This window comes from Ammospiza nelsoni, chromosome 3, assembly GCF_027579445.1.
Source record: "Ammospiza nelsoni isolate bAmmNel1 chromosome 3, bAmmNel1.pri, whole genome shotgun sequence".
Lineage (NCBI taxonomy): Eukaryota > Metazoa > Chordata > Aves > Passeriformes > Passerellidae > Ammospiza > Ammospiza nelsoni.
The window spans coordinates 58,770,533-58,795,867 of record NC_080635.1 but is presented as its reverse complement, the minus strand read 5'-3'; the positions used below and the strand labels follow the sequence as shown (position 1 = coordinate 58,795,867).

At 43.8% G+C, this 25,335-nt stretch overlaps 1 protein-coding gene across 1 annotated transcript; it reads left to right on the top strand.

Moving 5' to 3' along the window:
• The first annotated feature begins 14,767 nt into the window (after window positions 1-14,767).
• Window positions 14,768-20,507, top strand: TCF21 (transcription factor 21). The gene is made up of 2 exons (XM_059469511.1): window positions 14,768-15,484; window positions 17,066-20,507. Exons 1-2 carry the CDS (start codon window positions 15,035-15,037, stop codon window positions 17,153-17,155), a joined length of 540 nt encoding a protein of 179 aa, XP_059325494.1. The 5' UTR covers window positions 14,768-15,034; the 3' UTR covers window positions 17,156-20,507.
• The last annotated feature ends 4,828 nt before the right edge of the window (window positions 20,508-25,335 follow it).

Below are 25,335 nucleotides of genomic sequence, written 5' to 3'. Positions count from 1 at the left end.
CTTGCCTCTCCCCCTCACCACTGCTTTCCTCCCAGCCTCCAACCTTTGGCTTGTCAGCACTAAGGTCTGTCCAATTATTCACCTTTTCAAAAGTGATTTATTTCCAGGATAACCTAATAATGTCAAAACCAGCACTGTTATGCTCTATCACCCACCAGGATGGGCCAGAGAAGGAAGGGGGTAACCGTATTGATCCATTTTGCCTTGCAGCATTTACCTGAGGACAGATGAATTTTACAGCTAATGACTTAGGAATCATTTGGTCAGTTTATTGTAAACAACTCCCTACTCCTCCTTCACACTTCCTAATAACATTACTCTGTAACATTTCCAGCACTCTTCTCTACCTCCTGTTTCAGAGGGAATTGTTTTTTTCATGCAGCTCCATCTTTGCTGATAAGGCATTACATGAGCTGACCAGTGATTTGTGCCACTGAAGAAATTAGGTAGAGTTTGTCAGACTGTTTGTCTTCCAAAGATTTTGCTAACAAAAATGAGAGCACTCTTGACAAATAGATCTTTTTCATCTTACAAGGGACTGGTTGAGTTAAAGGTGTGCAAACTGGCAGTTTTACATCCCAAATAAGTGTTTCAGGAAAATTGAGACTAGCAGAGTGATTTCCCTGTTCCTGTTTCCTTTCTTGTAAGGAATAATTTCCACCACTGGCATAATCTCCCTTCATTTGTACCATATGTCACCTGGCTGATGTTGGCAGAACACAACTTAAGGTTGGTTTTACTTCTCCCTCTTTTTTTTGGCCACTGCCCACGCAGTTGCTGCAGCACCAGTGATGCAGTTTGTGCTCGCTCTGCTCTGTTCAAATGTGGCACATGGAGGAACAACTTACTCTCTCCCTGTTCATGGCTGTACAAAAACCAGGCAAGACTCTGCACAAAGATGTGTGATGCTTTAAAAAAAAATTGTAACTGCAGCTGAAAGAGGGCAGGGAGAATTTATTAATGTTACATTCTTTTATATATACGAGGAAGATCTCATGAACTCTTGCTCCATGACTGTGTTCATTCCATTTTTGATGCAGCAGCCAATTCACACAGTGGAAGGAGTGTCTTCAAGGCTGCATAGATAGTCGGGTTTGCAGCTCCTGGAGAACGTGGAGAGATCCCTGCACTCTGTTTTAAGTAGGAGTCAGCAGATGACTAAGGATAATCTAATTTATGCAAGGAATATATTTCATTTACATTTTGCTCTCAGAAAAAGCAAAAGCACAGTAAAAAACATCTTATCTACACCCATATATTCAGCTCAATTCCATGGAGTTTTGCCACTGACTCAAATTGGAACAAGATCAGTCCTTAGTCATTAAAAAAACACACTTTTACTCTTGTTCTTCTGCACTTTATGCAATATATTATATCAGAATGGAAGAGACTTCTTTTAAGGAATGAACAAGCATTCTGGTATATTCCACACAATTCTGGGCAACAAATTTCTAGTGTAATAAATTGCCCACTCCATGGCAAATTCTTACATGCATCCACTTTGCAAAAGTTTATTTTATGGATTCTGGTTTTTCATGCATGGGCAAAAGAATATTTGTTTCCTGACATTCTCTCTATATTATTGTTCATTTAAAAGTTGGAAATCAGAAAAAAAAGTAATGTATTATGCTTGTTTCCTTCATGAGAAAAAATTAAAAATACAAAGTTTTTTAAACAAAATTCATTTGCAATCCAATTATACGGCCTGAAATGAATCCTTGTTATTGTGTCCTTGTACTTTTGCTTCACTAAAGCTACATAAAAAGTAGGATTATCTATTTTATATAACTAAATAACTTTAAATGTTTTCTTCAATTATAATCCTGGAGGTATTAAATCCATATTATTTATTATAAGACTAAATGAGGAAATAAGCACCTGAAATGTCACTTTAAAAGTGCTTGTTTCTGGTCCCTTCTGCAGAACTCCTTCTCAGTATCCCATATGACTATTAACAAAGCTCATTATATTGATACACATAAGTATAAAGCAATTTGATGATTATCATGTAAATCTGTAAAAATCCAGAGAGCACAAATAAAAACCACAAGTAGAATGGGATAGTGTCAAACCAAGAAGTTCCTAACTAAATGCAAAATTCCACTGATCCACTTCTTCTTGCTGGCCTGATTCCTTAAACAGGAGATGGGGAACCATTACAAATGAAACATTCTTGCTTTTTTGTTTGCATACAAATGACACTGGAAAATGGTTTTTGTTTAACTGTTTTACCTGGCACTGGATCCTGATGCACCCACTCAAATCCAAACACTGAAGGATGACTCTAATTAGGCCTCTGTATTATGAACAAGCCTGTTTGAATAGGTGTTACCATTCTGATCATCATGAGCGCTTTGGGTCAGGTTAATTCCTCTCTTTGTCTCTCTTTGCTGAACTGTGAGCAGGGGTATCTGCCCAGCAGACTGTTAACCTGACATAAATTATCAGACAAGGCTACCACAACAGGAGGAGGAAGCTGAGGAAATGTGTGGGTTAGCAATCACCAAGCCTATTAAACTGCTTCGAAATCCCACCCTTTGGATTTGCAATTTCTCATGTTTTGGCTTGACCAAGAGGCAGGTTGGTGAAGCAAGAGGATCTGTGAGAGTGTGAAAGGGATGACCCTGGAAACAAAATATTGGTTTTACATCGCAGGGTATCCGTTACAGGAGAATTTCCTCTGGCGCCAGCAGGTATTTGAGCAGGCATCTGGATGGATCCCAAAGGGGGGAAGGAAATGGAGATGGAAGTTTTTAGAGGGGATCAAGATGTTAAGCCTTCAAACTGTTTGAATGACCCACAACAACTAACCTGCAAGGTTTTGACTTTCAGTGATATGAGGGGTTGTGGTTGATTTCTTTTTTCTATTTATTTTTCCCTAATTTCTTTTTCTTGCTGGTGGGGAATTCCAGCCAGGACTGCCGAAGGGAACCAGTAAAAGAATGCAAAGTCCACCCTCAATCAGTGATAAGGAAAATAATCTGATCCATTGCAGCCTCCTTTTCTCTGCACAGGACACACTGATCATAAAACTGATCCTGAGAGCTCTTTGCTGCACTCCCAGTGCAGCACTCCCAGTAACTTTTCAAAACACTGTTAGCAGTATTGCTAACTGCAATCACAAATGGACTGATAGAATTTTATCAAATTTTGTCAAATATTTGTTCTGCTTGGGCTTGGGAAAGAAAATCTTCCTTGGGGGTCTGAAGGCTGATTCATTAAATCTGAGCTGTCTGCTGAAGTGCTCAGTAAAAGTGACTCTGATTTATTTGGATTTGTCACTATAAAGGTCTCTGGAGACAGATATTTATCCTGTGGGATTCTTGACAAATTGGCCAAGTGGTCTTGGTAGTCCAGAAGAAGAGTGGTCTTCTTTGACCCCTCACATGGCCAGAGAACAGGTAATTACTCCCCCAATCACAAACATGCACCAAAATCATGTCGTTACCAAGACTTCTCTCCCCACCCAGAATCTGGTGATCTGAGCTTAGACAAGGACTCAACTCTATACTTGATCTCACTGGAAGACATGTCTGAGATGAAAGTATGGTCTGTGGCTGTAGGGATAGGCAGATAATGGGATGGATTTATGCTGTTGAGGGTACATCCTGCTGAACTGGACCATAGGAAGGGTGTTTGTCCTGCTGCGGTCAGAATTTATAAAATACTTGATTGTAATGCTGAAGGATCAACTTGGACCCCAACTTTGCCACTATATTTTAGCATCCTCCCACCAGGGTGGACTAAGCCACTAACTGCAAAACAACTAAGCCAGGCATCCTTCTAACTGCAAAAAGAAGAGATTGAGCTTGTCAAAAAGAAGGGAATTTGCTGCTGTTTTTTTACAGTCCCACTTGTGTGACTTTCCCCACACCATAGTGTATAAGGTGGAGTAGTGTCTAGTGTCAGTCCTTCCCTTTAATTATCTGCTAGCCTGGCTGAGAGCTGTATAAACACATTATGGTCTCTTGCAAGAAACAGATACTGCAAGTGCAACCATCTTTCCCTTTTAACTCTTTCTGTCTGTCCTGCCTTTTGTGCTCTTCTGCATATCATTAAAGTGTTTGATAAAGTGCATATTGGCCCAGTTTCTTTTTGGCTCACTTAAACTACTGATTTAATTATAGTTGGCACAGGGAATTATGCACCTTCAGGACATGACTTAGGCCACTTAAGATCTGTGTTCCCTCTCAGATGTGGGCAAAATAAATTCAGGATGCCACATCCAGAATTATTGTTCCAAATTACTAGAAAGTAGTTGGTAAGAAAAGCATAACTAAAGGGAAACATAGGGAAAATCTGTGACAATGACAGACTGTCTTGGAGCTAGCTTGCCATTACTTGGGGATTTTCACCTCCCAGGAAATAGGTCTCCTCCCCATTCACACCCATGAGTTCAAAGAGAGGTTTGGCTGATATCAGTGCAGTAGCACAGGCCTGAAACATCCAAACTTGAGCTAAACAAGTTCAGTGGCAGCTGAAATAAAAGTATGGAGGGGGATTAAACACAGTGTGATGGGGAATTCTGCACCAGGGACTGTCATTTGCAAGGGATACACACAGATGAGTTAGTCTTAGCCTGTATAAAACAGTGGAGTATCTGGGCCCCAAATAAACCATTCCATAACCATTCTGTTCAGCATAAAAAATAGTGTAAGTATAAAAGTAGCTAAAGTTCATATTAGAACCTCAGAAAGAAACACCATTTTTAAAAGGCACTGAGGGTGGGGGTCAGTCTTGTAAAGGTAACAGCAATGGTCTCTTTACTCTACTTGGTGGTTGGATGACTTCAACCCAGAGGTTTTGCCTGGCAATCTGTCTTGCTAAAAGTCAGGGTAAGATAAACTGTACTCTGTCTCTGATTTCTGCAAGAAAGAAAACAATTGAATGACTGGTCATTCATCACTGAGCCACCCTGCCCCCTCTCCAACACCTTGTATAAAGTTGTATATTCTGGAGCTGTTTAGCTTTCCTCATCCATTTCTTCAAAAGGAAACAAAAAATTAAGTAACAAGAAATGTATTTTACAACTTTCCTATAATAATAGTTCAGAATTGAAAAGGACAGATCAATAAAGAAATTACTTGATATTATAATTGCTTGCACATCATGTCACTTGCATCATTACATGCCATATGTACAAGTAAGTGTAGTATCAAAGGGCCTCATGATATATTACAGGGCCTAGCCTCTACAACTGTGCTCATAAACACATTTACCTATTCATAAAAATTTGCATTTATTTTTGTATACTGAGGAGCTCAAACTCAGCTCAGATGTAGCTTATGGGGTTACAAATGTGTGCTTTGACCATCCAAATGGGGAAATTGGAGAATATTATTTGAGAAGTTTCTTTAGCAGCCTTAGTTAAATGAGTGATTTAAGTTGCTGAGAAACAAACCTGGACAGAACAAGCTGTAAAATTTATAAATTTGCTCTGACACAAGCAGTCTGAAAAGGGGAAGGGTGGCATACAATGATGGGAAACAAAAGTAGTCGTGATATATTATTGTAGGAAAAAGCAGTAACTTGGGTGAGAAGAAACATCTAGGCTTGGTCTGATGGGCTGAGTGTATGCTCAGCTGTCAGGGAAGAAAAGGAAACTCTACTCCTCCTTGTAACAAAGCCAGCTTCATTCTGCTTGTGGCACAGAGTGCCCTGCTTTGGGTGCCATGCCTGTCTGGCTGCTTCCCACAGGCCTGCAAAGAGATTCTTCAGAGCACATCATCCTGCACACGACATGGCCACTGCACAGGTAAGTACCAGGAAAGTCTTAGCAAGCTGAGGTGAAGTGGGGAAACTAAAAAAAATCACTCAGGAAGAAGATGGGCATGAAAGCTGAGTTCTCTGGAGCCTCACTGCACCCCGAGAGTCTGCATTAGCTCATGGTTCAAGGAAGTAAGACCCTTCATGGAAGAGACAATTAGTTACAAAAAGGCATAAAGAAGCCTAGTAATGGATTTTAACTCTCCTAAGGGAATTCTGTGTTTTTACTGGGGAAGGATTACAGGAAACCAAAGTAACACTTTATTTTTCTTCACAGAGAGCTTGGGGACTGTGGAGTAATTTAGTCAATGGTGATTTGCTACTTGTGCTATAGTGTTACCAATGATGGTACTCCTGGTCTGTTTATTAAACTTCTGACTTGTCACTCATCACTAGCAGGATCAAAACTCATTGTTTTTCTTCCTATGAAAGCAACTTTTCTATCTTTCAGAATTACTATGAGGTTGAGAGATGAGTGCTTTCATCTAAAATCAAAGTCAGGCAAGTATCCATTTTGTAAGACATGTGAGCATAAAAATGTGCCAATGTAAACACCAGGTATCTGAGTGAAAAATGTTAATTGGCATTTCAAGAAATGAGGAGACATCACAAAGATATTTTAGGCTTTCAACATATTTGTAGTATTCTAACATCAATCATTTTCTTGCATCTATCAGGTTATTTATCTTAGCTACCCTCTGTATCCATTACCATAGTGCCTAAGCCCCTTGTAATGTTTCTGTAGGGCAGGGAAGCGTTCTCATCCCTGTTTTACCACCGAGAAATTGGAGCAGAAAGGATCCCACTTTTGTGGACACTTAGAAAGTCTGTAACATAGGAGAAAATCAATGCACATATGCCAGCTCTCTGGCCAGAGTCTTAATCAAAGAAGAGTTTGTCTCTTTTAAATTAGCCTGAGTTTGCACCTGGCTAATTTGCACCATAAATTGTAGAAGCAAGGTTGTGTTAGACATGTCCCTGAGCCATTAGCTATAAGACTAATTCCACCAACACTTAGAAATGCAGGAACAATCTAGGGCTTGCACCTTAAGAAGGACTCTGGCTACACACTGCCAAAGAAAGATGAAAGACTGCAGTGAGTCAGGGCATGGGAGGAAGAGAAAGATGATGTGTTGTATTGCTGTGGGTGCTGCACCAGGCACTTCACAGGAGCTTTCCCTGGAACTGCCAGTTCCTCAGGACAAAACACAGCTCTCACCCTGGAGAGCCCAAGCTGGCCCCAGACATCCAGAGTGCACTGGCATCCCATGGAAGGTTGCACTGACTCCCATCAAAGGCCCTGTGCTCAGACTGGCTGAGCAGCTCCCCAGTGAGGGTTTTGCATACATTGAAAACCCTTTAGAGGAATTCATTCTCAGTGTTAAGAGAAAACTTGTGGGTGCAATGTTACACATCTTCTCCACTCTCTGGAAATTTCAGTCAATCCAGCTCCTAGTGATGTACAACTTTGTTCAGGCCTTACAGAATGCATATCAAGATATTTGCCAACAAATTTTGGTATATGTTAAATGGGATTATATGTGATATCTGGTAAATTTGCTATGTCATCCAAACATAAATTTGCTATGTAATCCTGCATGAGAATGAGAGAACTGCCTTTATTATTTTGGTGCAAAATTTGGCAGAGGTCTATTGTTGAAATAGACCTAATTGAAATGACACTGACATTGAAATAAGGTATCAAAATCCTTCCTTACTGATTAAAATCAGGAGATTCTGGCTGACATACCTCTCCACACTAGCCTCAGCCATCACTCCATCTGATTTTTAAAAATTCGCAAATACATACCTGAGTCCCATTCTGTTCTTTCTGAAAAAAAAAAAAAAAAAGGGCCACGTTAATCCCTTGGAGCAGATGCCTTAACTTCCTAGCAGTTTTAAAAAATTTGCATTTTCTGCTTTGGATAGACACAGAGAAGCTCATAGACATTGTTTTGTATTTCCCCTTACTGAACTGCACAAGAGTACTGGACCTGGCTAGCAGAAGGTCTGATGACTCATCTCTCTGTTTTTCTCCTTTAACCAGCTTTCCTTCTGGGTTAGTCACACCCCAGTTAAGTACTTCATACTAGGGAGTCTGAGCATCACCCTAGATCTTGTACACACAAAAGAAAAATAGACAATCAGGGAGGAGAATGAGAGCCAGCCTACATTCACAATATGTACTTGAAGGTTTTTCCTCCCTCACTTCTCTGCTTTCAGTTCTCTGGTCCCTTCTCAGCCTTGTGGGACTCCATTGCAACACATGTTTATGGTCTTCTTTGTATGCTATCCCTGGTTCATTGTCAAAACTATTTTTCCCCTCCAAGTTACTTAAATAGACTTTTATGATGTGCTTTTGCAATACCGCTTTCTAAAACAACACCATTTTCTATATGTATTATGAACTATGATACGCACCATAAAATCAGAGGACTGCACTGTGGCAAAGTGCCATGACCCCACTTTGGGGATATTCCAGGAGCTCCAAGAGTCACAGTTTGTGAGCCATGTATAAGGCCTGTCAGAGTAAGAAGAAATGCACAGTGACTGTGGTCTTTCTGTGTCACTTGAGTAGGGTGTGTAATCTGCTTTCTCCTTTGTCTTTCCAGCTAACACTCCTGTTCCACACTCATCCACAATGCACACACTCTTCAGCTGACTGCTGAGTTGGTTGAACCCCTGTGTATGATCCCACACGTGGACAGCTGAGTATCACCAGTCTGCTGGTTTGTTATATCAGTATTTTTAGCCAAAATAGTTTTGCAGCTATGTCACTGCAGTCCAGCATGTGTTTTTAAAGGCATAATGCGGCCACCTATGGTAAAACGCAAAGCCCCTGTGACAAATGGAGCTCAAGGGAGTCCAGCAGCACAAATTGTGGCCAACTCAATCTCTAATAGAGTAAAGCAGCCCACAAAGAGTGGGCTCCAGAATGTGATGTTTCACTTGGATGGGAACAGAGAACATAGCCCAGCCTACTGTGTTTAATGATGGATGCTGTGGGAATCCGACTTTCAGAAACTGTGAGCACTTTAAGTGAATAGGAATTTCAGAAAATCTGCCTCTGTGCACACACATCATGCCATAAACCATGCGAGTAATAAAATCTTACCAGAATAGCTGACATTCTTCCTGCCACTCCTCTACAAAGTGTTCTTCTTTTCCAAACTTCCCTCTGAAAAAGGTCTTTTGTTTTCCAAAACTTGATCCAATGTGCTAATAACTGGGAGGCATAGAGAACTTACTTCTTATCAACAAGTTTCATGTTCTAAAGTCACAAAAATGCAAAGGATTAGGCAATAAAGAAACATCACAGAAAGATATATTCAAAACAAAACAGTTATGCCTGCATTTTAATCCTTCCATGACTGTTTTACATAAGATATATTGGCTTTTTTGCATATTTCTCTTTTGACCACTTCATAAAAGAGTCTGCAGTTTACAATGTAAAAATATTTCAGAGATGCATTCTGGAGGCAATATCTAGTAATGGTCTCTGCAGTAGAGATGGAAGAGGATACGTCTCCTCACTGTCTGTGAAGAACGATAATATAGGAATAAATTTGTAGAGGAATAAATAATAAAGCAAACATGACACAGCCACTTTGGTTTCACAGAATATTCTGAGTTGGAAGGGACCCCCAAGGATCATCAAGTCCAGCTCTTCAGTGAATGGCCCATACAGGGATCAAACCCAAAAGACCTTGGCATTATTAGTCCCATCCTCTGACCAGCTGAGCTACTTTCTCCTAGGTTTGCTTCATACAAGCATGCTGCCAAAGGAGATTCACTAGCACATCCGTGAATCGTTCATTGAAAGCCTGGGCTGAGCTCTCATGTCAAGGATTAGCTGTCTTGTTTCTGCTTCAGTAACTTCTTTATCTTCTGTATCTTATATATTTCTGGTGTACACAGGTTCTAAATCACAGAAAGACATTGCTTCACACAGCAGCAGACCCAAAGCTCTCACCACAGATCTGGAATAGGAGGGAGATGTGAGTCACACCAAGATTTGATGAATTGATGATTAGGATTTGTCTTAACTCCTGATTAAGACACTGACCTTGTTGTAGGTATCTCTCTTAGACATTAGGATATTTAATCATGGCTTTGCTTCTGTAGAGGCAGTTTTTGCTGTTCTTGTTCATAGATGCTGGTTTACCCTGTGAGGAGTCCTGCTGATTTTTGTGGAGCCACTCAAGGGAAAGATACTGGGTGGCATAAGGCTGGGAGGCAAAAGTCATCCAGTTATTACATGTACAGGTACTCCCTGTGGTAAACAAAAGCACTGCTTACATTTGTCACAGATTTTGTCATCAATGTGACAAAAAAAGATTTAAACATTAAATCTGGAATTAGGTATTTTGAGTTTCGCAAGGTGTTTTTTCAATATCCACTGAAGAAATTTTTCTTAAACTCCACTTCCCAGAGTTTCAATGGGTTTGTGATATTTCAAGGTTTAAAAAAAATCACATTAAATGGAATTATGGCTCCAGCATAATTTTCTCCATAAATTTTCTTGGAACTAAAGCTTTTTCCCTTTTAAATTTTCTAATCAATAAGACTGAAACTTTTCCACTCTAGGTATTCACAACATCTTCTGTTTAAAATGAACATAGAAGGAAATATTTTTGGGTTGGGTTTTTTTCCTCACAATGAACTATTCTAGAAAAGACTTTCTCAAGAAGCTCTGAGACTGGGATTTCTTGGGGAGGGACAGTGATGCTGATGTTGCATACAAATATATGACATCACCTTGGGCCAGTTCTTCTAGACATCCTTTTTACTCTCTTGGCAACAACATTACTTTTTTCCTTGTGTATTTCTTTATTTTATTTTTCACAATGTCTTTTACTTTTCAAATTAAATTGTGACCAGAAACATATACATAGCACTGGAAATGAAATGTGAAAGGATTTCAGACCCTTCTCACAAGCTATTCCACTGTTACAAACAATTTTGATCAATTTCCCTAGCACAGTCCATACTCTACAATATCTTATATTATTAATACTAGTAGTGTTAGTTATTTGTATATATTATATTATGGCATTATTTCACTTAACGTATGTTAAAGTATGCTTCTAAAATCCTTTTACCATTTCACTTGGTTTCTGAGTGAGACCAAGAGTAACCAGGAGAAATCTCAGTGCAACCAGGTTTTCTTTTTAGAGCAGCAACTTAAAAACACTAATGCAATTGTACTTTTCTTACTGATTATTCTCAAACCTGACTGAACACAATTCATGATCAGCTGGCTGCTTGTGGGTGACTTCCTTGGTTATTCTCCAGATAATACATCTGTATTGTACTTGGGCAAATAATTTCAAAACCAGCAACTGATTATGTTTTCCTCAGCTCCAGGTGAACCGAGTTTGTTCTTGGGTGACTGCTTAATAGGTAGTGAAATTATGCTGCCTTGATAAACGACACAGAAAATCATAAAATAAACCAAGCTGTGTCATGCAAAACTATTAAATACTTGCAGAAAGCTTGGCCTCAAGTCCCAAAGCTGTTCTTAAATTACCATGTTACTCCTGCACAAGAAAGGGAAGACTGGAGGCATAAAAAGTGGGACTTCCTTTCTAGAGGGAAATTTGTAACCTGCCATAGACCAGCAAAAGCCTGTGTGAGATGTGTCCCTCATCTGACACCCATCAGACCAGGCATCCTGAATCTTTGTCCCCAGCGACCCCAGCATGTTCTAAATGGCCTGTCTGAGTGGGTCTAGTACTTAGGAGTAAGAGGGATGCATGGTCCTGCATAACCAGAGCGCTGCAGAGGATAAAGTAATCTGCAGGGTAAATCCTGTAGATTACAGATTTGCACTGAGGTTCCTCATGCCAGCATTTCAACTTCCTTCTTAAAACATGAATGAAGACACAAATGCACTGGAAAGGCCAAAAGGACTTTAGCTCCATCTGTCTTTCCCAGCCAGTTACTAACCCAGTGGCCAGGTTAGTAGTCTGTAGTCGCAGCCATCTAACTGGAGAAGCAAGGGATTCCACCATTCCACCATGGCTGCAGCCCCCCCAGTTTTACCCTTCCCACAGGGCTGGGTTGGTTTCCACCCTGCCAGCCCCTATTCCAGGTCAGGTGATGTTCAGGAAGTAAGGAGGACTGGGCTAAAGGTGAGGGAAAAGGATTGAAGTGGAGTCAGATTAGGGGTACAAGGCCCGGGCTTGCCAGGTGAGACATAAGAAGCAGGAGGGCTGGAAAAGCACAGGTTCAAGTCATGTAACAAACAAATAAGGAAGCAGATTAGAAGATATGTTGTTTTTTTAAGCCTGCCCATGCTGCCCCCCCTTGGAGAGGGAATAATGGGTAAATGTGTTAAAAGTGTATAATAGTTTGTATGCATAAAGAACTCAAAGTATATTATACTATATGTATAACATACACATATATGTATAACATGTATGTGAGTATACATCACATACATGCAGTAATCTCTACAAAATTAATACAAAAAATGTGCCCTCTGTCTCTTCAAATGTGTGTGGCCTTTATTAGGTCAATTTTAACGACCCTGAGTATTTAAAAATATTAAGAAGTAAAATCTACAAATGTGTGAAAATTCTAAAGGCTCATGGCACACATGTATGCATATCTTGATATTCAGAATGCATATGTAGCAGCATACTAAAGGCATTTTTAAAGAGCCAGTTCGTTTCTTCTGCTTTTTACAACAAAAGTTGAGAAAGTACTAAAAAAAAAATGGAAAGACTATAAGTATATATTGTTTTAGTTGTTTTGTCTTCTGGGAATTTCTGATGCTGGAAATTTTCCCTCTCTGGTCACTCATGCTTAGATACACAAGCAACTTCAACTTGGTTTTCTGTCATCCTTGCTCCAGTAAGAGTCTTAGCTCAATTGTGACATCAATCACTTGGACTATAAATCTCTGCAATGGATATGGCCATTTAAATCTCCACCTGCACAAACAACAATCAGGCCTAGAAAATAAGGAGACTCATAAATCTCCACACTGGTGATTATTGATATTTTGGATTTGCAACAGCAATGTTATTAAAAAAACAAAAAAGTAATTCATTAATTAGGACTGATATGCTGACAATCTATTCAATTTAGTTTATATACAGAGAAAACACAAACAAGGCACAGTTAACACAACATGAATTTAGAAATTACTGAATTCCCAAGAGCCCAGGGCTTGGAGATATGATATCTTAATGTACTTATCCTATTGTGAGGGGGAAGGTGTTATCTTCCAGACAAATGATAAAAAGGTGTTTTTTCTTCTGGCTTTCATGAGCCAAGGAAGAAAGATGGATCAAGAGATAGGCAAGACTTCCTTGCTGGCTATCAAAAATGACACTCGGTCTCCTACTGAAAATGTAATTTGCAGACAGTACACAGCACTGGGCAGACATACCAGCTTGGCCCTCCACAGTTTTTGTTGGGTTTTTTAGTGCATTCAGAAAACCCTACGTGATGCTTACACAGATCAGCAAGAAACTTTTCCTGTGGCTCCAGTGACTTTGGATTAACTGTGAAGCCACTGGTGACATCTGAGGCTGCACATTTTTTCCTGGAGCTATGTGAATCCTCAGATAAGCAGCTGAATAAGTGAAATTTCTCCTGCAATAAAAGCAGTCCCTGTGTGCAGTTCTTTAGTCCCTTGTGTTCAAAGCCCAGACTGCAGGGCAACCTGTGGGGTTTCAGAAAGTGTGTGAGCAGGGAAGAAGCAACAGGAGCAAGTTCCTGATTCATTGGCCTCTTTGGGCTCCAAATGTGGATTTAGGAGACTAGTTTACATGGAGGGGAAAAAGTGATAGCACAAAGTTAACTGCTTTCAAAAGCCTGCTCTGCTGAGGCTGAACACACAATGCATAAGTTTGTAACAGCAGCATAAGTGTATTAGTTCAAACTACACAGCAACCCACTCACCCACATGTGTGGCAAAATCACTGGGAATGTTTGGCTTCAGGGGTTGCAGAGCCCGGCCTAATGCCCTCAGTCCCACAGGAGGGCCTTATCCCTTATCTTGCTTCTTCATTCAGGCAACACCCCTGACTTTTGAGCATGCATGAATCAGCAGACAAAACACTCCCCGGGTATGGAGGAATGAACCGCTGACATTGCTCTGCACACCAAGTAAAGGTTTCTGTTCTGTGGGAACTCTACCATCCAATAAACCCCCCCTCACCCCGTTTCCTTCATTTCATGCACACCCTTGCCACCCTAGCCACAGCCACAAAGACCCTCCCCAGCAGAACAACACGCTCCCTCGGCTCAGTGGGGCTCACACAGTGCTGGGATCTTGGCCACTTGGCACACCTGTGGGCCAGGAAGCCTCCGCCACATTCACAGCTGGGAGGACTCACAGACCGACAGGGACCGGGACTTGTCGGACGTCACCCCGGAAGGCTGGAAGAAGTCAGATCCTCCTGCCTCCAGCCCCTGGGCTGTGACGGCAAGGTCCACGCTGCTGGCCAGGCAGCGGAGCACTCCCTTCCTGGAATATGCAACTGGCTGGACAGGATGCGTTCGCAAATATAATCATCCACAAATCTCCCCCAGATTAGGTTACAGGACAGCATTTCGACGGCACGCATTACAAAGGAAGGTTTGGCTGGTGGATCTGTTGCTCTCTCTGCTCATGACCCATTTTGGCTTTCATCAAGAATCGTGACACCAGCTGCCTGGGTCATCTGGGAGGCAGAGAGGGGGAGAGCAACCCTGGGCTGTAAAGGGAAGTGGGGAAGGAAAAGGGAAGGAGGAGAAGGAGAAGGAGGAGGAGGAAGGGGGAGGATAGAAAGACAGAGCACAGGGAGAGAGAGTAAGTTGTTTTAGTCCAGTTGTGAAGATTTGAATCCCAGTTCCGAGCTCTCGGCAAAGGCTTGCTGGGATACTTCATTCCCCGTCCTGTGCAAAGTTCTGTGATTGGGGATGTGGTGTGCTCAGTGGGCAGGGCCCCTCCCCTGGGCTGGATCCGCCTCTCCTATCCCCCAGATAAATTACTAGTGTCCTCACTAAATTCCTCGGCTTTCTCTCTCCCTCTCTCTCTCCCTCTCTCACACAAACTCACTCCCTCCCTCAAACACAGGCAAAGCAGGGTTGGGGGGCGGGAGGGCGGGGATCCTCTCTGGACTGGTATTGTGCCTTAGTCTTGGGCGGGGAGGGAAGGGGAGGAAAATACTGGAGCCCCTTCTCTCCTACGCCGCCTTGAAATAGATTTGAGGAGCTGCCCTTCTTCCCCCCCTCCCCCCTTTCCTGCTGGCCGTTTGGCATCTTCCAGACCATGTCCACTGGGTCCCTCAGTGATGTGGAAGATCTGCAGGAGGTGGAGATGCTGGAGTGCGATGGCCTGAAAATGGATACTAACAAAGAGTTTGGGGCGTCCACCGAGAGCAACGAGGAGGGATCCAATGGCGAGAATGGCTCCCCTCAGAAGGGGAGAGGGGCCTCGGGCAAGAGGAAAAAAGCTCCCCCCAAGAAGAGCCCTTTAAATGGAGTGAGCCAGGAGGGAAAGCAGGTACAGAGAAATGCTGCCAACGCCAGGGAGAGGGCGAGGATGAGGGTCCTTAGCAAAGCCTTCTCCAGGCTTAAGACCACCCTACCCTGGGTGCCCCCAGACACCAAACTTTCCAAACTGGACACCTTGAGGCTGGCCTCCAGCTACATTGCTCACCTGAGGCAGATCCTGGCCAATGACAAGTATGAGAACGGCTACATCCACCCAGTCAACTTGGTAAGTCAGAGTCCGCCGAGGATGGGCACTCCGTGCCTGTGCATGGGGAGAGGTGGGCAAGCAGCTGGCATGGGGCATGTGCGGGGACAAAACTTTGCTGTGCTTCTCACAGAGAGCCTGGTGCCGCTGGGATGGAAAGCGGTACTGTACAGGGGGACAGGCTGCCTGCTGCCCTGTGCCCTGAGCACCAAGCTTCCCAGGCCCCCTCTGCTGCTCCTAGCAATCCCTTCCCAGAGACAGGCAGCCACGCTGACCACCAATAAGCAGGGGCAGGCTTTACACTTTACTGCCCCAGAAATGATTGAGAAACCACAGAGGCTTTCTACCTGCAAGTGGGCAGGTACAGGAATTTGGGTAGAAAAGGGTGTGCTTGAGGAAGGACGCAGGATTTATTCATATCCTGTGTCTCTACGCCAGTGTTTCCTGACACAATACTGTCCCCAAGCCCTAGCTTTTTAAAGACATTACTCTTGGGGTTCTGTGCTCAACCGCTCAGGTTTGCTGAGTTCAGGAAATTTTTCCTATACCTGTAAACTGGCACAGGAGAAATAAATACCAAGGCAGACTCCCCAGAGGAGGTGTCTGCCCCAGGCACACTCCACAATGCCTCTCCCTGGGCTGTGTGGTGTCCCCCCTGCTGCTCCCACCACATAAAGTTTTCCTGAGCAGCCCTGGATCTCCCGACCATACCCGGCCACCAGAAATATCCAGTGTCCAGCTCTAAAAATATATACAAAGTGTTTAACCAGGGGTAAGCAAGATCTGCCTGGGCTCTTTTTAGACATACAGCCTTTACACTTCCCACATGTGCAGACCCTGACCCATAAATGGATCACAGAGGGAAGCTGGGGGACGTTTCACTGAGGTCAGGCTCTGCCTTTTGAGCTCTGGACTCTGGGGGAAATTACATTACCCGCTGTGTCAGCTGCTAAGGGCCTGGGAGATGATTTTCGATTAAAAACAAAATCCTCAGCACAACAACATAGGAAAAAAAAATAAAACCAAACCAGCACCCAGTATAGATATAACCTCCCTCCTCTTCCGCACCCCACAGAGGCACACCAAAACATGCTCCCCGAGACGTGGGAGGCCAGGGAGAGCGGCCGGGGCCCCAAGAGCTCCTGCGCCCGGGGTAGCGCGGCGGGGCGTGAGGAGGCTCTTGCGGGCCGGAGCCCCCACGCCGCTCTCGACCAAAGGCGAGGGTGCCCGCGGCGATTATGCCCGCGGCGATTATGCCGGGGTCATGCCAATGTGCGGGAGCCAGGCTGCTCCTTTCTCCCTCCCTTCTGCCGCGTATCAGACGGGCTTCGCCGCCCCGAGGACGCCCGGTGGGGAACGCCGGGGCTGTGAGGCAAAGCGGCATCAGCCGCCGGGGAAAGGCAAAAGGGTCCTTGCCGGCGCCAGCGGCTACTGCCCCGACCTGAGCCCCGCTGAGCGCTGCCCGAAGTGGACTCAGGTGGGGAACGCCGGGCTCGGTCTCCCCGGACGCTCCCGAGCCGGACCCGCTGGCGATATGAGCGTTGCAATGTGCATTTCTCCATGAGTAACCCCCTTCCCACTCGTGTCTTTTCCTGGCTACAGACTTGGCCTTTTATGGTAGCCGGCAAACCCGAGAGTGACCTGAAAGAAGTGGTGAACACAAACCGCTTGTGCGGCCCGACGGCATCCTGAGCCCCGCGGCCGGGCCAGCAGCGTCCGTCCCGGCGCGGCCGTGCAGCGGGCGGCGGGGCGAGCAGGGACCCGCCGCTGTCCCGGGCCCCGGGCAGAGCCACGGGGAGAGCCGCTCTCCCGGCGCAGAGGAGACCAAACATGCCCTAGCAAAGACTCCATCCACCCCGAGAGATCCTGACTCTATTTAACTTTATTAAATGCGTGTACAGTCGAGTGTCCTGCAACCACAGCCTTGCTGGTTCAAGAGCTACTAGAGAAAAGACAGAGATCAAACAAAACCTACCCCGCGTGTATCTTTTGTCTGAGACCTGTGAAATATGTAGATGCCTAGAAAAACTGACTTTGACAGTCATCTCTATGAACTAATTCACCCTAAAGATATATAGATATATTTTCTTCAAGCAGATTCTGCTCTATTTCTGTGAATAAACCTCCCTTTCTACTGAACACGGAGCGGTGTTAAGTGTTCGTTTGAGACTCTCGGGCTCGGCGGGGGAAGGACTGAGCCTCCGCCGGCTCCGCCGCTCCACGAAGTGGCCGCGCTGCGGGGATCCCGCCTCTCCGCCCCGGCCACAGGAGGTCTGCTTCCCCGGAGATAAGGACCTGGAGCACACCCTGGGGGAGGGGGAGACTGGGTCCGCAGCTCGCCGCGGGAGCCCGGCCCGGCTCCGCAGCCCGGCGCCCGGGCGCTGCGGGAGCCGCCCCCGCCGCTGCGGCCGCTCCGCTCCGCGGGGACAGGAACGGGGAGCTATTGATGAAGTACAGTCGGTCCTCAGCGCCGGGAATTTTTAACTTAAACATCTCCTCTCTATCGATCAGCGCACCCGTGGGAGATGAGGCTGAGATAAACAGGAGTGCGGGGCGCTCCCCCTGCACCGGCAGCGGCCGCCGGCAGCTGATGCGCCAGATCCCACCGCGCTGTTTAATGTTTCAGGGTTATGACCGCACTGTTTACAAGATGTCTTCGGTTATTTATAGTGTTATTATTAGCACAGGGGCTTTAAATTTCCGCCTCACTTGCTCTTTCAATACCAACCCTCGGCTCCGTTTGATACCTGGGTACTTTCTTGCCGAAAGCAGTAGAGGGGCGGCAGGGGCTGCAGGGCCGTCCCCCGGACCAAGCCCTCCGTCCCCGCTGGTTGCGGGGGGCGGCAGGGCCCGGGGAGCGGTCACAGGCAGCGAGGGGGCCACAGACCCTCCCGGGGGCTCCCTCCCCTGGGTATCCCCCGCAGGCCGGTGTTGAGCTGCCTCGGGCGTCCGTGCAGCCTGGATTGTGTTAATTCTCATCCCCCACTTTCCCCCGAGATAACTGGACGAGGTGGCGCGTCCTCCAGGCGACCCAAATTCACCAGTCGGGTTCATGCGTGGGCTAGGTTAGCTTTAATTAAAGCAACTCGCTGTGAACCGAGGGCTGTGCAAACATCTCAGCCCTCATTATGAAAAGGGCCAGGACATGCTGTATCATCCTAATGGTTGTGGAAGGGAGAGCTGTTTAATTTCACTTTTGTGCAGCTTTATCCCCTTGCCACACAATTAAGAGCAGACCTCTCTTAGTGCCAGGCCTAACCGTGCACAACCTCACTGTTGTGGACAGGACTGAGCCAGGTGAGATGAGCGCTTACACACAGGGCCTTGACCGACTTTGTGGCCACACACAGATCCTGAACAGCCGCAGCTTCTGCTCAGGAGATGAGCAACGTTGGTAACCACGGCTGAACAGGCTGATTTGCTGATTTCTTTGCCACAGGCACTGGGAAATTCAGTGGGAATTGCTGGTTTATTAAAGGGAGACAGAATAGAGCCCCCAGCCTCACGCTGAGTGCAGGTGACTGATAGAACAAACGCACATTTTAACCTCTAAATTGACTCACTGAACCATTGGATTTAACCACTCAAAATTTCAACTTAAGTCCATGCTAACTAATGCCTGGTCAAGACTCATAGCAAGGTGCTGATTTCCTTCTAAAAAGCAGAAATTGATATGCATCTGAGCTATGCAAAAAATTGAATTAAATTCTGAATATTCTAACACACGCTTCTTTACCACCCTGTCTTGCAATTCTTGCTAACTGCACTCAGCACCTTCCCAGCTAATTAACCACGCGCCACCTGAAATACAACACTGAAGAAAGGGAAGGGAGGAATATAATGGCACCCCGTGAAAAGTGAGGAACACAGCTGCAACCATATGCCAAAAGCTGCAGGAACAGTAAGTGCTGAAGATGCTTACTGTATACACTATACCAGCAGCAGACACCGCTGTTTCTCGTACTGCTGTTCGCTTTATCTAGCAGTCTACACTGCAACTGTCTTGGGGACTAAACTATTCCTTGAGCATCCTGCACCTTCCTCAGCCCTTGCCTCTGAGCAGCAGTTCAGCAACAAGGAAACAAAAAGCAACAAGAAATGAACAAATGCAACCAGCGGTACACAGAAAGGTAAATAATGACTTTGCTCTGACTGTAAAATAATTAGTGGCTTTATCTCTATCTCTTTATCTTTATTTTGAAGACAATGAACATATTTTCCAGAGGCATTTAGGTGGCTGGGAACTCCTGGTCTGCTGACCTCTTGTGTTAAGGGCACAGACACAACAGTGATGGCACAGTGCTGGCAGCTGGCTTCAACAGCCCAAGTTTCTTAGATGAATTAAGAGTTCTACTATGCACTTCAAGAGAACAATGAATGAAATTATTCTACCCTGCTGCTGAGTGCAATTTTACCGCAAAATATTTGCAAACAGAAAATGTATGTTTAGTCTGACTGAAGCAATTTACACTTTTGAAAGGAACTCGCAAATGTGCTAATGAAAAGAGGGAACTGGTTTAAATATTGATGTCAATGATTTAAAGAAAATATTTTGTTTGCTTTCTTGCTTTTCTGTACAAAGTGATGCATTTTATTATTTACTGAAATATACCCCTTTTTCATGTGGAAAAAAAGTTGACTTGGTTTATCTTTTTGTATCTACAGGGATGTAGATGCAGCTGTGTGAGTGTCTGTATACATTCCCTCCTAGTAATGTTTGAACTCATTGCCTGATTTCAGCTAGATTTGACAGAGGTCTCAAAGATAACTAAGTTACTATAATTTTTAATATTTCTGTGTGTGTGTGAAAACAGACAGCTGAGTAAAGAAAAAGTCTATAAATTTTGCAACTGCAAGAAGGGTTTCAGCATGAGCTCAGCCTTTACTGGATACAAAAACATATATAGAGCAGAGTATCAGCTGTAGAAGAAGCTCCAAATGCTGCTTCAGTCACAGGATACAAGTTCATAGAAAACTTGCTTATGGACTTAAATGTTTTAAGATAAGAACTCTATAAAAGCCTCTTAGTTCCATTTGATTTTAATACTAGTATTTGTTTGTTTGTTTGTTTCTTTGTAAAGAAACCAGTTTCAACCCAGCTACATTTTTCAATTCAGCTAGAGACTAGCAAATCCTTTATTTGTAGTGCTGGCTCAGTGCTCAGGATCCGGGGTTTGGTACTGACATTGTGCTCCTTTGCAGAAACTTTCACAGTCTGTAAAGTCTTACAGAAAATACCTTTGAGGCTTATCTTACTCTCTCACTGGGATGGAAATCTGCCAGCCTGAAGCATCGGCATAGCGAGAAACCCACTCTGCAGACACCTGCAAAACGCTATGCTGCTCTGGGCTGTGACGGGGCAGCGAGGCCACGGTGCTGGTCATGCCCTCAAACGTCAAGGTGCACAAGGAGAACATGTGTGAGATAGCCTATTCTTTAAAGGGACTCCAAGGTCAAAATTCCCAGCCTGCCTCAGAAAATAAAAGGCACAGAAAATCTTTGTGGTCTCTTCTGTAGGGAAGATGGTTTGAATCCTGGACATAATGATAAGATCACAAGCACAGTTTTGCTTGACGTATTTGTAACCCCTCAGTTGCGTATGCCTGAAAAAAACTTGCCCCCTTTTAAAAAATCATATATATTTTTCAAAAGGCAATTTTTGCCAAAACCCTCTTGTCATTTACTTTCATTATAATTTGTAGTAAAAAAAAAATTTAAATATTCAAAAAATATTTGCTAATTGCAGGTTATAAACTTTCTAAAAGAGAACAAAACTTACACATATCTGGTGTACAAGTGGGGTACAATCTGATAAAATTGATGGATATTTTAATTTTTGTCTGGATATCTGAATGCAGATTAGCACTCACAGTCTCCCAAAAGGGACAGGATTACAAAGAAAATTCAATTACATTGACACAAATTTTTATTTCAATGAAATTGAAATTTGTAGCAGCAAACAAGCAAGCATTCTGTAATTGCCATGTATAAATACACCTGGAAAATCCTCCATACATAGAATTTCTCCCAACAGTCAGATTCAAATTGTTTGTGTTCATTTCTGGCCCATGTAGTGCTGACTATTCCCATATTAAGGCTGCACTACCAAATGCAGGCCCATAGGGTAAATACCATCTTGTGCTCACTATTCAGCCACAGATTGTTTCATGCTCTTCAGCCCAGCATAGCTCAATGGAGGGGAAGTGGCAGAACCAGTAATAATGGCACTTTTCTGTCACTAGGGCTGCAGAGCTAATGATGACTTGGGGAATTTCTACAATTCTGAGATGCCATAGGTCTGACTAAAAGTTATGCTCCAAGAAGGATGGGGAAAATCCATGTGTTACCTTTGGGAGGACTGTTGCCAGCAGACTGCGAAAACCAGCAAAGCTCTGCAAGTAACCGGTTTCACTTCAGACACTGGTGTCTCCGAGTGTAAAACTGACTGTGAGTAGGTCCAGGCAGGAAAGTCGTCCCATTTCCCAAGTGCGGCACGGACATACCCTAGGGTCACAACAGTCCAGGGATGACGCATTTTCTTGCCTTAGGGTTTTGCCCTTAAACTGAAACTTGTAAACAGATGAAACGTGTTTTTAAGCCAACGCGCATGCGTGCACTCAGTTACACCATCCTCAAAGCCTCCTTGTGAGGAAAAAAAAAGATCATAACAAAAGCAAGAAAATAAAAACCAGTGCAAATCCTTCCTTCACTTTAAATTTTAAGAGGTCCTTCTCTTTGAGCAAAGAAAAAACCCCAATCCTTATTTAGACCTCAGGCTGTTGTGTAAACTATTAGACCATAACCAACTGTAAATATAGATTATCTACAGTCTTGAGTTTTCTCTTGGTTGTTTACAAATTGTTTAAGAAACAAGGATCAGAAACACTAGGGAAAGAAAGCAAGGGTATAGCTACACAGCCAGGAAACACGAAGAAAGGGAGAAAAATGCATAGAATAATTCCTCTTCCTCTGATCACTACAGCTCAGTCCTTGCAGCACGATGGGTTCAGGAAGGGAGGAACTATCAGCAGCTCCATCACAGACGGGTGGAGCCAGACCACCAGGGAGATGGAAACCAGGAGGCTGAGAGCTGCAGCTGCCTTTTCTTGGGAGGAACATCTGTGAAAGCCTGCACAGCAGCAGCAGGGGAGGAGGAGTGGGCACAGGCAGAGAGCGTTCCCAGGGATGTGCTCACACAGATAACTGTCCCTGGATGGTTTCCCAGGCTGCTGCAGCAGTACTTCCCTCCCCTGTCAGGGAAGAGGCAAAGACCATGGTGTGGGACAAGCAATCGAAGTGTCAGCACGGCCTCTTGCTGCAGCATCCTGTTTCCTGTGATGCTTTTTAATGGCCGAGGTGACCAGAATGGGAACAGCTCTTCCTTGCTGATAACATGTCTTTTTCTTACATAGGGACTTTTACACTCCTGGCATCTCAGAGTGCATACACAAAGTACACAGAAGACAAGAGTCATCTTGCAACATTTGGCTGTCCCCTTATGACCAAATGATTTTCTACAGGAGGCTGCTGCTATCGTTATAGAGATGGGAAGAAAAAGAGATGACAAATGACTGGCTGAAGGCTCACACTGAAGTTTGGAATAGACTTGCACCAGCTTTTCTGGTGCACAAACCTGTGGGCTGTTCTCCTAGGCACACTGAAATCAGCAGGAATGTTTGCACTTTGAACTCAGTACAAAGATAGGAATCAGTAAGGTGTGGGGAGTGAACTTCTCAGGCTGGATATCTATATCACTTACTAGAATAGATAAACCAGGTAATGGACCATGCTCTGCCTCCGTCAGTGCTGTGCCGGGGGACACATCCACGCAGACCTGGGTTTTATTCTACTCACCAAAGGTTAAGAACAGTCTCTGGCATATGCTACCCTAATACCATGCTTGGATACTTTCTGGGAAAAAGTCAGACAGGCCAAAGGTATAGCAAGGACCTTGCTAAAACCCAAGCACAAAGAAAGATAAGCCTCAGCCTTGTTTTATTTATCAGTGTCACTGCAGCCTTAGAAACTACAGTAATTGAGATACTTGATGCCTTTGTCTCACCTCAGTCTCATGCTCTTCTCACTTGTTTTCTAGATCAAACTGCTTTCTTCTTTTATGGGCCAAAAATTCTTTGTGGGGACCCTCTTTGCTATTTGTATCTCAAAACTAATATATATATGAAGACTAAAGGTCACTAGAGGCCAAGTTCAAGAACAAACATAACATGAGATTTAAACATTATTATACCCTAAATTAAGACATTGAAAACTTCTGTTCATTTGTTACCTAACTGCGGTACCTTTTCTACCTGAGTTGGGAGTTGCCTGACATCAACATTTGAATATATGCCCTCATAGTATCTCTTTCTCACCATTCCCAATTAGTATCAAGTTAACCTCATTCCAAGATCTGGAATTGAGATATTCCTTTACTTAAATCCATGGGAAGAATTCAGACAGCAGTAGGTGCTGTCTGCACATGCTTAACACCATTCTGCTGGGGTAGGAAGCAAGCTGGACAGGGGGAGCAGAGGCCAGCACCCTCAGTTTGGCTACAGACAGACACAGCACTGCAGGGAAGCTGCTGAGGAACCAATGTTACTATCTTCCCACACATTTTTCTTCCTCATTTCCCTCACACTCAGTCTTCTGATTCTGCTTTGGCCATGCTTCTCTCTTACTGCCAACAGAAGTCAGCATGCATAATCTGTAAATACCACTCAGTCACAGAGGCTGAAACTACAGATATGCTTTAAATTATTGCAAAGTTTGCTAAAGAGAAGTCTCATTCTGAAAGTTTGACTTTTATATTGAGGTACTTTACTGCCATTTTCTTAATATGCTTATTTTATATTTAAAAGCATACCTAGCAATATGCAATTATGCAATATACAGATATACTCACTATGCAATATATATAAAAATGTGACATAAATATTTACATACTATATAGTAACTATATTTATCTCTTCTATAAACAAACATATAAAATAATACATATTGTAAAATTAAACAATATTTGAATATTGTAGAGCTGCCACTTACAGCAGGGAGGTAGCTGTTCAACAGAACTGGCAAGAGTTATCATACTGTACATCATCAGAGAGTATGAGAAGTCACAGCTGAGTTTACTGTTTCACTTGATTAACTAAGCCCTGAAGCAAAGGATTCCCTCCCTGACTGACTTCTTGCTCATTCCCTAATGGCTGCCAGCCTGGGAGATGTCTCATAGTTAACCTGCAGCATTATGTTGGCAGCTGAGGACCATTTCACACAAAGTCATTTCCACGGAACATCCACGACACCGGTTGCTCCTGGTTACTTCCTCTTCAAACACGGATACTTTAATGCAGTCTTCCACTCAGACACCACAGTATTTCCAACACAGTTGCATAAAACTCTCTAGGGCTGCCTCAGGGAGCCATCCAGCTTTCTTCTCTCCTCCCTACACTTTCCCATAGTCTACCTTGCACAGGATCTTATCTGATTGAAAGTTAATCCTGTAAAAACAGAAAAATTCAGATAACAAAGCATTTGCTTCAGTCTGAAGAGTGATTTCCTTTTACAGAAACCTGAAGCTACAGCTGAATAACAACATAATGAAATTGCATCTTCATTCAGTCTCACTGCTGTAATTACTGAACAAAAAACATGTGCAGTGTCCTGAAGTTCAGTTATCTTGTTTTTACTGCATGCTTACTGATAGTCCCAAGCAGCCCACGATTCCATGCTGCAGAATGTCCAAGCACAGGAAAACACTCTCCCCACATCTCCATCTCCTCTTTATTTCCCAAACAAGGGATTGCAAAATAAAGGCATAGGGGAATGAAATCATGTAGTAAGGAAGTGACAGTATCAGAAATGGCCTCTGT

Coding starts and splice junctions, on each gene's coding strand:
- TCF21 (XM_059469511.1), top strand. CDS start 15,035: ATGTCCACTGGGTCCCTCAGTGATGTGGAAGATCTGCAGGAGGTGGAG. Junction 15,485..17,065: donor ACATCCACCCAGTCAACTTG/GTAAGTCAGAGT, acceptor TCCTGGCTACAG/ACTTGGCCTTTTATGGTAGC.